This window comes from Elephantulus edwardii, unplaced genomic scaffold (assembly GCF_000299155.1).
Source record: "Elephantulus edwardii isolate Elephantulus edwardi_28Jun2011 unplaced genomic scaffold, EleEdw1.0 scaffold00031, whole genome shotgun sequence".
In the NCBI taxonomy this organism is placed as follows: Eukaryota; Metazoa; Chordata; class Mammalia; order Macroscelidea; family Macroscelididae; genus Elephantulus; species Elephantulus edwardii.
In genome coordinates this window covers 19,914,074-19,926,815 of record NW_006399781.1, presented here as the reverse complement: position 1 = coordinate 19,926,815, position 12,742 = coordinate 19,914,074, and the positions used below count along the sequence as shown (strand labels likewise).

The following is a 12,742-nucleotide window of genomic DNA, read 5'->3' as shown; positions in this document are numbered from 1 at the left end:
TGCTCTGCATACAGGTTGAAAAGGTATGGAGACAGGACATATCCCTGGCGTACACCCTTCCTAATTTTGAACCAGGCAGTGTTTCCTTGCTCTGTTCTGACGACTGCCTCTTGGTTCAAATATAAGTTTTGCATTAGAATGATAAACCATGACTAACAATAAGAATAATGGGAATCCCATAATATTTAATTATGCTTATTCAAAACCTATTTTAGGCCACTAAGCTGCTATCAGAGCAACAGAACACTGTAAGATTTAAAATCAGGAAAGGTGTCTCTCATCAATATGTTAGCTAAGCAAATTATACAAAAAGATGGACTCTATGAAGAAGAATACGGCATCAGCATTGGAAGAAGGCTCATCCATAACCTTCATTATGCAGATCACACAACTTTGGCGCTCAAAGTGAGAGGCCCTTGAAACATTTGCTGCTGAGGATTAAGGACTTCAGTCCTCAATATGGATTGCATCTCAATATCAAGAAAACAAAAATCCTCACCACTGGGCCAATAGGCACATCATGATAGATTGAGAAAAGATTTTAATAGTCAACATTCCATCTTACTTCCATCAACAATCAACACCCTTTGTACCAGCAGCAGTCAGGAGGTCAAAGACATACACACTGGGGAAGTCTGATGTCAGGGACATCTCTGAAGTCCTGAAGAGCAATGATATGCCAGTTTAAAGACTAGGGTGTGCCTGATTCAAGCCATGTTTTTTTCCAATTACTTGCTATACATCTGAGAGTTGGACAATGAATAAAGATAACAGGATAAGAAGCAATGCCTTTGAGTTATGATGCTAGAGAAGAGTACTGAATAGCCCTTGGATTGCCAAAAGAACAAACAGATATGACTTGGAAACTGTGAAACCAGAATACTCCTTGGAGGCGAGGATGACGAAGGTTCATCTCACATTTGGGAATATTGTTAGGAGAAGCTATTCCTTAGAGAGGGGCACCATGGTGGAGGGTCAGCAAAAAAGAACACCCTCAACCAAATGGATTGATAGAATGTCTCTAGCAATGGGCTGAAATATATTTGGAATGATAAAGATATAGGATGGGACAGGGTACAGGTGTTTTGTTCATAGGGTTATTATGAGTTTTACTAGACTTGATGCACTTAAAAAGAGCAACAACGTAAGAATTGATAATGGCTCTTCATGTGAGATAATTTTATTCCCACTCAGGCAGATCATAGTGGAAGGGGCATAAAGTGAGTTGTGACAATTTTATTAATTATGCTAAGTCATTCCCATTCCTTAATGGTATTCTTGAGCTCTGCATTAAATTAGTTAAGATTTAAAACCAGGAGAAATTGTGTTTGTGTCTGATTTTACTGGTAGCCATGACGTTTTCACGTCTAGGCAAACTTTTTGCCTAGTGTCTGCTTTGAACTGTGAGTGATACATGGTTAAAAGGCAGATGGATGTTATAATCTGATTATTAGATGAGATTAAATGACACATGATATTATGTTCCTAATTTTACTGTAATTAAGAGTTCAAAACTCAAATTCACTGCTGTCCAGTTGGAAGTGACTCACCACTGACCCTCCAGCAGGTTTTCAGAGGCTGTAATTTGCAAATAAAGAAATTGCCCATCTTTCTCTTGTGAAGGTGCTTGTGGATTTGAACCTCAAGAGAAGTACTTAGCAGAACATTCCTATAGACTGTGCCACCAGTCCTAAAAAAAAAAATCAACTCTTTAACTGACACCATAAATACGGCACTAATTATATTTAATAGTTGATATGTAAAACAATTTATCACTTATTTGCACAATCTGAAACACTAGTATTTTTCTTGGCCTATCTAAAAATTTTTTTCTCCCCCCAAAACATAATCTTTATCTGTGCCCAATCTCGTGGAAATTTTGTTTGTGTTTCCATAATGCCTCTTAAATTCCTTGCCATCAAGACAGAACTAAGTAATTGCATTTCTGAGACTAAATTGTAGAGAAGGAGGTTGCTCCTCTTTTTCCTGTCACAATGTTCAGTTTCCTATTAAACAGAAGGAATGAAAGTGAGATCCTGAGTGTTCATTAGTAACGTAAATGAAAAGTAACAGATCAGGATATCCGGACCCTAATCTTAGTTGTACCATTTATAGATATGTGATCCATTTTTCATAAACTGCTATTTATATTTGGAGACTGAACTAAGGTTTCTTTAACGTCAGAATTCAATGATTCTAAGAGTTCTAAATAAACACTGATTTTCCTTATAATATCTTGTCAATATAGTAAATATATATGCATAATTTTTACAATTTACATTTGTATCATTTACTAGTAGAACAATAGAAAAACTAGCACGTTTGTAAAACAAAATGAAACATCACCATCTATTATTTTAGGACCTTCATGTTGTTGTTGTTGTTGTTAGGTGCCGTCGAGTCGCCTGTGACTCATAGTGACCTTGTGTACAACATCTGCAAGCCCTGCTCTATCCCTTGCCAATTTTGTTGTCTCCAGTATGCCTATCCCCATTACCCCAGTGACGGAATCAATCCATCTTAGTGAGGATCTTCCTCTTCTGTGCTGTCCCTCTATCCTCCCAAGCATGAAGTCCCTCTCCAAGGACTGACTACTGCTGGGAAATATCTTTAATCTGCTGTTCTCTGTAAAATGCTTGTCTGTTAGATAATGTCCTAAATCTGAGAGCACTCAAATTAAGACAGAATAGGAAGAAGGATTGGCCATCCACTTCCAAAATAGCAGACCTTCGAAAACTCTATGTACAACAAAGGACCTACATAGTGCAATAAAAAATTATCATCTTTGCATTTCCCATCATTTTAATACACATACATAGTTCATATGGTGGCAGTCAGTGTACAGGTATGTTTGTGTTTCAATTAAAATAATCCACCCTAACGATCCTCACTGGACTTGCATTAAATGCTTTACCTGTACCAACTTGATTTATACTCACAATAATTTATGTATGTTGTGTTTTCCCAATTTATTGGGTAATAAAGTAAAAATCTTTAAAGTTTTAATTTACATTAATCAAATAATGTAATATTGTATATAAGTTCCATCTGCCTTATAAATCTCAGCTGCTTTGTGATAGAACTGATACTTAAGTGCATGTGAACCTAATCTGAAAACACTTGCTTCTAACTACTGGTTTATAGGGCCATCTCTACTTTATTAACTTAATCTAAATCTCATATTTGCATTATTTCATAATACTTTTCCTACTCACTAAGTAGGTGAACTATACTTAAATAGTCCTTTGTCATTGGACTTTAGTCTACTTTGCTACTTTGAGTGAAAATGTGAAAAATTTCTTCTTGATAAAGATTTTCCCTTCAATTGAGTTGCTTCTAGCAGATAAAATAGTAGCAGAAATAGAACCTGTAGGTCAAAATATATGGATGCATAATTGCTTTTAATATTTATTGCTAAATTAGACAATAAAACATTGTACATATTTATATGGCACCAGATTATCTGACAATGAATACATTACAGCAAATAGACTGCTCAATATGTTCAAAAAACAGATATCACCTTACTTGTAACTCATTGCCCTTGAGTCAGCTCCAACTCACCGTGACCCATTATTGATTTCCAGGGCTGTAGATCACATGAGAGAATTTGAACTGTCAGAGAGAAGTGAACTTTGTGTTAGTAGTACAACTCTCTACAGAGTAGACCATCAGGACTCTGCTTAATTTTAGACATTCTGTTAGGTGCCATTAAGTCAAATACGACACATAGCGACTCGAAGAATAACAGACCTGAACCCTATCCTGTAATGTAAAATTCTTATCATCTCTGACAAATCTGAGCCTGTTGTTGTAGTTACTGTGTCAAACCGTCTTATTGGAGGTGTTCCTTTCTTTTACTGACCCTCCACCTTTCCAAAAATATATAATGTGCCTTTTCATGGAATAGCCTCTTCTAGCAACATCCCCAAGGCATGAGATGAAATTTCACCATTTTTGCCTCCAAAAAGCACTCTGACTGCACTTTCCCCAAAACATTATCTGTGTGTTCTTTTGGCAGTCCGTGGGATATTTAGTATTCTTCTTCAACATCACAACTCAAAAGTATAAATTTTTCTTCTGTCTCTAGACAACCTGTTGTTGTGTCCTGTCAAGTCAGAACTGAATCATAGCTTACCCTCTAGCAGGCTTTCAGAGACAGTAAATTGCATGGGAGAAGACTGCCAATCTAGCTTATTCCCATTAAAAAAAGAAAAAGGTGAACCAACAGAATGTGGATATTATTGAATGAATTCACCAATATCACATGCAAGCATAATTTTGCTGAAAATGATAAAAAACTCAATTAGAACAGTATATCAACAGAAAACTACTGGAAAAATACAAACTGGGGTTAGAAGCCATGGCACTAGGGATACCATCAGTATTGTTAACTGGATTTTGGCTGAACATAGAGAGTACCAGAAAGATGTCTATTTGCATTGATAGACTATGCGAAGGCATTTGACTGTGTAGCTCACAACAAATTGTGGCTAACATTGAGAAGAATTGGAACTCCAGAACACTTGATGGTGCTCATGCAAAACCTATACCTAGACCAGGAAGCTGATTTTCAAATAGAGCAAGGAAAGACTGTGTGGTTCAAAATCAGGAGTGTCTCAGGGATATATTCTTTCCCCATACCTTTTCAGTCTATATGCGGAATAGATCATTTGGGAAGATGGACTTGATGAAAAAGAATATTGCATCAGGATTGAAGGAAGAGTCAAGACTGTGTTAGGCAGATAGGTCCCACAAACTGAGGAGGACTTGAAGTGTTTGCTGCAGAAGATCAAGGAAAGCAACCTTCATGTGGATTGGATAGAAAAATCCTCATCAGTGGTCCAATAGGCAGCACCATGATAGTTGAAGATTGAAATGGTTAACTATTTCATCTTCCTTAAATCCATAAGCAACACCCTTGGCACCAACAGTCAGAAAATCAAAAGATGATTTGCTTTTGGAAATCTGTTGTCAAAGACTTCTGGATAGCAATGATGCCACTGTAAAGACTAAGGTGAGCCTGATGCAGGTCATAGCCTTTTCAATTACTTACTATGCATTTGAGAGCTGGACTATGGCTAAGGATGACAGAAGAAGAATCAATGTCTTTGAGTTGTGGTGCTGGAGAAGAGTATTAACCATACCATGAATGGCCAAGAGAACAAACATGTCTGTCTTGGAGAGGGCAAAATCAGTTTGCTCATTGGAGGCAATGATTTTGAAGCTCCATCTCACATACTTTGGGCATATTGCCAGGAGGGACCAGTCTTTGGGGAAAAATATCATGGTTGGAAGGGTAGAGAGTCAGTATAGGAGAGGAAAACCTTAGATGAGATGGATTGACACAGTGACTATGGCAATGGGATCAGGTGTGTCAAAGATGGTGAGGTTGGCTTAGGGTAGGGCAAGGTTCCAAGCCCTTGCTTATAGAGTTGCAATGAGTCATAGTGGACTGTATGTGTTCCTTTAGGATTGCAGTGCAGGTTCTTAACACTAGACCACTAGAGCTCCCTTTTGACATTTGGCTGTTCCTTGCTGTGTACCACAGAGCTGGAACAGATCCACAGATGACCTTCACCGGGTTTTCGGAGGCAGTAAACTGCACAATTTGATTTCTTATCTTTCTCCCACATAACAGTTGGTAGATTTGAACTGTTTAATTTTGTGTTGGTAGCACAATTAAACTACCTTTAAATACGTAACGTCCAACACTATTTTGGTATTTTGCTCTTTTTTGGTTGACAGATTTTATGTCATTGAAATTTGCAAAATTTTCACTTTTCACTGAACATTCTATTTCTTTTGCTATCAGACAAGAACTGGTTTACAAAGAGGAAAGAGCAAAATTAGTCGTTGAAGGGCATCTATCTTGTAATAAAATTATAATTGTAAATGTAACACTTCCCTGAGTTGCTTAAGATGTTCTAGAAAACTGCCAAACTGAGCAGTAAGAAAGAAAACGTCAGAAACAGGAGTTTTGGCGATTCCTGATGAAATTTCTATCCTGACTGGAGACAGGAACCTGTCATTTCAGCAGGTCAGCAATATTGAGGGAACCCCTGGGTAAGGGAAGGGGAAGAAGGGCCAGAGACAACAGAAAGGCTTAGTGGGTTCTTGTGTATGGTTTTATTTTTTAGGAGGTAGAAATGGAGTGACAAGAATTCAGGCAAAGGGAAGAGAAATACAGCTAAAAAAATTGTCAAGTATGGAATACAGTGTTATCTATCAGTTCAGTCAAGTTTAAGGTGAAACATTAACAACAGGCTAGAGGAGGGGGAAATCATACTTTCAATAGTTAATATTATTGAAGTTAACGTTGTTGTGAAATGCCATCAAGTTGCCTGCGACTCAAAGGGACCCTTTGCACAACAGCTTTCAGCTCTGCTCTATCCTGAGCCAGTCTGTCTCCACACACCTACCGTTATTATTACCCCAGATATTGTGTCAGTCCATCTCATAGGGGTCTTCCTCTTCTGTGCTATCTCTTCACCCTTCCAAGCATGATGCTCTTCTCCAAAGATGGGTCCCTCCTGGACACATGCCTAAAGTATGTGTGACAAAGCTTCAAAATCCTTGTCTCCAAGGTATTAAACTATTATCAATTCAGTTTGGGACATGAAACTGAGAGTTCAAATGTCTGAGCTTGAGTTCGAATCTGAATCACTATTTAAAAAGTTAACAAAGTATTATTTACAGTGATAAAGTAAAAAAGAAACTTTTTTCCCCCCTCTCAGCACATACAGAAATGTAAGAGGATTAACTGGGTGGTAGAGGAAATGACAGTGTTTTTTAGTTACTAATTGGCAATGGGTTTGGAATGTCAGATTGTGAGGATGGAGCAGATAAGGCAGAGTTCAGAGCTGTTGTTCATAGGGTCGCTATGAGTCATACTCGACTCGATGTCACCTAGCAACCACAACAATGGGCCAATTATAGTTATGCCCTAACAAAGGTAACAACTTTTGCATATAATTTTCCCCCCTGCTAATAATTTGAGAAGGGGGCTTTTGGGGCCTAGTGGCAAGAAGCTGCGCTGCGATCCAGAAGGCAAGCGGTTTGAGTCCACCTGCTGTTCCATGGGAGGATGGATAAACTTCTGGACATCCGCCAGAGGATCAGCTATGGGTTGGTATTGACTAGATGGTACAAAACAGTAATTTAAGACAAGTACTATTCTATTTTTCCAGACAAGATTGTTGGCTGATAAACGACAAACTTTCTGCTTGTGTCGAATGAGTTACACTTCAAGAGCTGGCTCTGAAACAAGATGAACTTGACTGAAGGAGATCTGGCAATCAATGGAGAAAGGGAAGGTAAGCCAGCTGAAAGTGAGAAATGGAAGGAAAAATTTCCCTGGAGGTGGCAGGTTCCAGCATTCAAACCTGTCCAACCTGCCCGCCAATACGTCACAAACCCCTCCCTTCAGCCACGAAAACACGCCCCCTTCCGTAGACGTTCTCTGAGCTCCCAATGCTTCCCTCCTTCTCCCTCACCCCTCCCACCGAGCCTCGCATCGCTTCCTGTGTGCTGAGCGCTGATTGGTCTAGCTGTAGGAAGTGAGGGCGGGCGGTGGGGCCGTTGCCGCAGTGACAGTGCTGGGGGAGCCCGAAGATGGCGGCTTCGCGTCGCTCTCAGCATCATCACCACCATCATCAACAGCAGCTCCAGCCCGCCCCAGGGGCTTCGGCGCCGCCGCCGCCGCCTCCCCCACCACTCAGTCCCGGCCTGGCCCTGGGGACCACCCCAGCCTCGCCCACGGCCAGTGGCCTGGCCCCTTTCGCTTCCCCGCGGCACGGCCTAGCATTGCCGGAGGGAGATGGCAGCCGAGACCCGCCCGACAGGCCCCGATCTCCGGACCCAGTTGATAGTGCTAGCTGTTGCAGTACCACCAGCACAATCTGTACAGTGGCCACCGCTCCCGTGGTCGCGGTGGTTTCTGCTTCATCTGCTGTCGGGGTAGCTCCCAACTCTTCTGGTGGTGGCAGTAATAATTCACCGTCGTCCTCTTCTTCCCCGACTTCTTCCTCATCTTCCTCTCCATCCTCTCCTGGATCGAGCTTGCCTGAGAGCCCCGAAGTTGCCGGGGTTAGCAGCACAACAGCATTGGGACCTGGGGCTGCAGGCCCTGGGCCTGGGGTCCCAGCAGTGAGCGGAGCCCTACGGGAACTGCTGGAGGCCTGTCGCAATGGGGACGTGTCCCGGGTAAAGAGGCTGGTGGACGCGGCCAACGTGAATGCTAAGGATATGGCCGGCCGGAAGTCTTCTCCCCTGCACTTCGCTGCAGGTCAGAGACTTTTGAATTGTTCATTGAAGGTTTTGAGCTTGTTGTGGGGGGTCTGGGTAGGAAAAGAAAACTCAAGTTGATGGGACAAAATGGGGGCGTGGCTACGATTCTTCAACTTCCCTGAAGAGTTTGCTTTCTTTAGAAAGTGCCTGGGAGATGGGGGCGTGGTAGGGAACTGTGAATCCAGTCTTCAGAGTTTTCACAGTGCTTGCTTGTACTCATTCCCAAACGCTCTGTGGTGGTAGTCTCTGCACTTAGACGGCCCAAGCTCTTGAACTCTTCGGAATGTGCAGTGACAAAAAGTTTTGGGCAACCTTAGCGTAGTTTTCATTTGCTTGCTTCAATATTTCCTTTCACAGTAAGAATGTTCCCCTTGAGGACAGAATCTAATCCATAAAGTTTATTAAAACGCAACAGGTGTTCAAAGGATCTTTAGTGTTAGGAAGATATAAATGAAGCTCGTGGAACTCCTTGTTTCTTGGGAAGATCAAAATAATCCTGTTGGAAGGAATATTTGGATACATTATGTGATGATAAAACCAGGCCCTAACATGCTGAATACAACTTTTTATTGGTTGGTTAGCAGTTTACCTTCTCTCACTTGCTTTGATTTTTCCGTGTACAAAAAGGATATGCTGGAACTGTGGAAGGACAATGAGTACATAAGAACTCCCCCAAAATGCTCATTGGTGAACTCTGGATCCTTGAGTATATTCTTTTGTCTTTGGCTTTTTTAATAAAGCAAGCAGTTGCGTATTTTATAAAGTTGGTATCTTAAAATACAGAGAGGGAAAAACTAAAATCATAGGACTGTACATAATCTCACAGTTACAATACCTACTATGTTATTATTAAAAATAATGTCCCACAAGTAAGTTTAGTTCCTACAGTAAGTGGTGGAACTGAATGATAAAATTTAAACACATCTAGGCTAGGATCACTTTAAATTTTTGTGACTAACTAGTGCAGATTAGCTATTTTTGTAGTGTTTTGAGGGAAGTAGTAATTGGTAAGCATATATTGCAAATGTATTCTTAATACTTTATTTTTTCATGGACCTTATATCCCTAGGCAGTCCTGGTGGCTTAGTGGTAAGCAGTGGTGCTACCACCGCAAGGCAAGTTGAGTCCACCAGCTGCTCAATGGAAGAAAGATGGGCAATCTTCCCCCATGAGATTTACTGCCTCTGAAAACCCAGTCAAGGGTCAATTATGAGTTGGGTCCAACTTGACGGTTCATAGCCATACTTGTCCTGAAACTGGAGTGAAACTGGAGTCCTCTTTGGAGTCAAGGATAGTGAAACTCGGTCTTATATCCTCTGGGCAAATTTTCAGGACAGCGAGTCTTTGGAGACATCATGCTTAGAAAGGTAGAAGACCAGCATAAGGGAGGAAGACCCTCAATGAGATGGATTGATGCAGTGGCTATGGAAGTGAAGTCAGGTGTGCTGGAGATGGTGAAGTTAGTTCAGGAAAAGGCAAGATTGGGAGCCATTGTTTATGGGGTCACTGTGAGTTGTAGTCAGCTTGATGGCATAGGATGACAACAACAACACAACATACTTAGAAATAATTTTACATTATTGAGGTACATTGAACAACTGCTTAGGAGACAATGCATATCTTACTATGCACGATGAACTTTGATGATTTTTTTTACAAATGCCATTTTTCATGCACTAATTTTTCCATTTGAACAGCACTTTTACAGAAAATAATTATTAGGTCAGAGGTTCCATTCTTGGTATACAGACACTACTATTAGGAATATGGTGAACTGGACCATAAATAAGATTCCTCTTACTATTTACTTGACTGTTACTTGTTTTAATGAAACATTTCTGTTACTTTAGGTTAAATAAAAGATCTATTTATAGATCTACTGAAGTGTTTATTTTTCCATAGTTTAATTACAGATTTTACTATTTTAAAACATTTTAATGTATCTTTCAATTTCTCATTACATATCTTTTGAAGTAATCACTAACAATAGTAGTCTAATGATCCTTTAGGATCAGTCATAGATAATAGTTTTTGTTTTCCAAGATGTTCTGTTTGCCACATAGTTACATTGTAGTCTTTATTTTTAGCATTATGTATGCCCAGATAAGCTAGAATACAAACATTAAAATATTTCTATGAACATGTTGTAGTTCTAACCTTGAATTGGCTTTTTATTTTTTTAACTTAATGTAGAAAATGGACAAAACAATTTTGCACACTCACACTTTATATTGTTTTTATACATTTCCCCCTGTGCTTATGTTGATAACATTAAAACTTTGTTAAATCTTGTATTTTCTGTCTCTGTAGACCGAGTTATTTGTTAGAGGTGTTATGGAGTTAATTTTGACTCATAGTGACCTGTTGTGACAGAGTAGAACTGCCCTGTAGAATTTTGTGGCTATGATCTTTATGGAAGCAAATTGCTGGGGTTTTCCACACAGGTGAGTGTGTTGAGTGCACCATACATTTGGTTAGTATAGCACTTACTCATTTGCACCACTAGAGCTCCTATAGATAGACTCACAGCATCCTATAGGACAAGGATAACTATCTCAGAGGGAGTTTCCAACACTGTAATCTTCACAGAAGCCGAAGGAAACATCTTTCTCCAGTGGAACAGCTGGTGGGTTTAAGCCATGGACTTTTTAGTTAGTAATTGAGTGCTTAAACACTGTGACACTAGGGTTCCTTCAAAGACTGAGTTGTTGTTAGGTGTTGTTGGTTGAGTACAACACATAGTGACTGTATGAATAACCCCTGTGCTGTCCTTAAACCTCCTAACACACTAGAGCCCATTGCAGCAATCACTGAGTCAGTCGGCCTGCTTGAACGTCTCTTCTCTTTCACTAACCCTCTGTCTTTCCAAGCATAATGTTCCTCTTCAAGGAATAGCTTCTTTCCTAACCATGTGCAAAGTATGTGAGACAAAGCTTTATCATCTTTGCCTCCAAGGAACACTCTGGCTGCACTCTTTCCAAGACATACTTGACTTTTGGCATTCCGTGGGATGGTCAGTACTCTCCTCCAACACCACAGCTCAAAGGCATCAGTTTTACTTCTGTCATCCTTTTTTATTGTCCAGCTCTCAAAGACATAGCAAATGATTGGAAAGACCATGGCCTGAATCAGACGCATCTTAATCCTCAAACTAACACACCTCTCAATAATTTGGAGAGGTTCCTGACTGCAAATTCCGAGTACAATATGTCTCCTGATTTCCTGACTGCCAGTATGAAGGGTGTTGATTATGGAACTGAGATAAAGTTGTTGACAGTTTCAATCTTTTCTCCTTCTATCGTGATGTTGCTTAATGGTCCAGTGGTAAGAATTTTTCTTTACTTGACATTGAGATGCAATCCATATTGAAGTTTGTTCTTTGATCTTCTGGAACAAGTGCTTCAAGTCCTCCTCACTTGCAGTGAGCAAGGTTGTGTTATCAGCATAACACAGGTTTTTGATGAACCTTCCTCCAGTCTTTATGCCACATTCTTCTTTATAGAGTCCCTCTATGAATTGGCTCAGCTTACAGATTGAATAGAGAGAATACAACCCTCATGTACTCCTTTCTTAATTTTAAACCATGTAGTGTTCCCTTTCTCTGTTTGCACAACAGCCTCTTGATCTAGGTACAGGTTTCACATGAGCACAATTAAGTGTTCTGAGATTCCCATTCTTCTCAATGTTAGCCATGACTTGTTATGATATACACAGTCAAATTCCTTTGCATAGTCATTAGAGGATAAATAGACTTTCTTCTAGTATATTTTCAGCCAGGATCCATCTGACATAAACAGTGATATCCCTGGTGCCATAGCCTTTTCTAAATCCAGTTTAAGCTTTTGCCAATTTCCTGTCTGTGTACTGTTCTAGCTGTTTTTTAATGATCTTCAGCAGTATCATTGAAATGGAAAAGTTTTTACCAAATCTTGCAATGTGAAATTGACCAAACATGCAGTCAAGATGTGTTAATGATAATTGATGACAGGAATGCAAAGGTTGGAAGCAATGAGGAAAGACTGGTGTTCAGAAAATACCTACTTAGTGACATAAGTGAGGCTGGAAATAGAATGATTAAATTTTGTGTGTTCAGTGGTTTTTTCATCGCAAATACCCTTTATTTGAAAAATACAAATGGTGACTTCACACATAGGCTTCACCTGATGGACTGTATAGGAATCAGATTAGGAGGAAGCATGGACTACATACTTTAAAGTAATTCTCAGATGAATATTATTTCAAAGAGAAAGATTCAGTAGTTGGAAAACATGGACTCAGTGACAGAAACGGAGCTGGAGAGAGAATGATCGAATTTTGCACAATCAATGACTTATTCATAGCAGATACATTTTTTAAGAGACATAAATGCAGGTTATATACCTGGATTTCACCTGATGGTATGCATAGGAATCAGATTGATTACATATGTGGAAAGAACCACCGGAGAAGCTCA

General features: G+C 39.9%; 1 protein-coding gene across 1 annotated transcript in view; it reads left to right on the top strand.

The window, feature by feature from the left end:
• Positions 1-7,586: 7,586 nt before the first annotated feature.
• TNKS (tankyrase, TRF1-interacting ankyrin-related ADP-ribose polymerase) overlaps positions 7,587-12,742 on the top strand; it is a 186,425-nt gene continuing 181,269 nt past the window's right edge. The window contains exon 1 of the mRNA XM_006884137.1: positions 7,587-8,287. Coding sequence (XP_006884199.1) covers positions 7,615-8,287 — 673 coding nt within the window. The 5' untranslated portion in view covers positions 7,587-7,614. The remainder of the gene's footprint in view (positions 8,288-12,742) is intronic.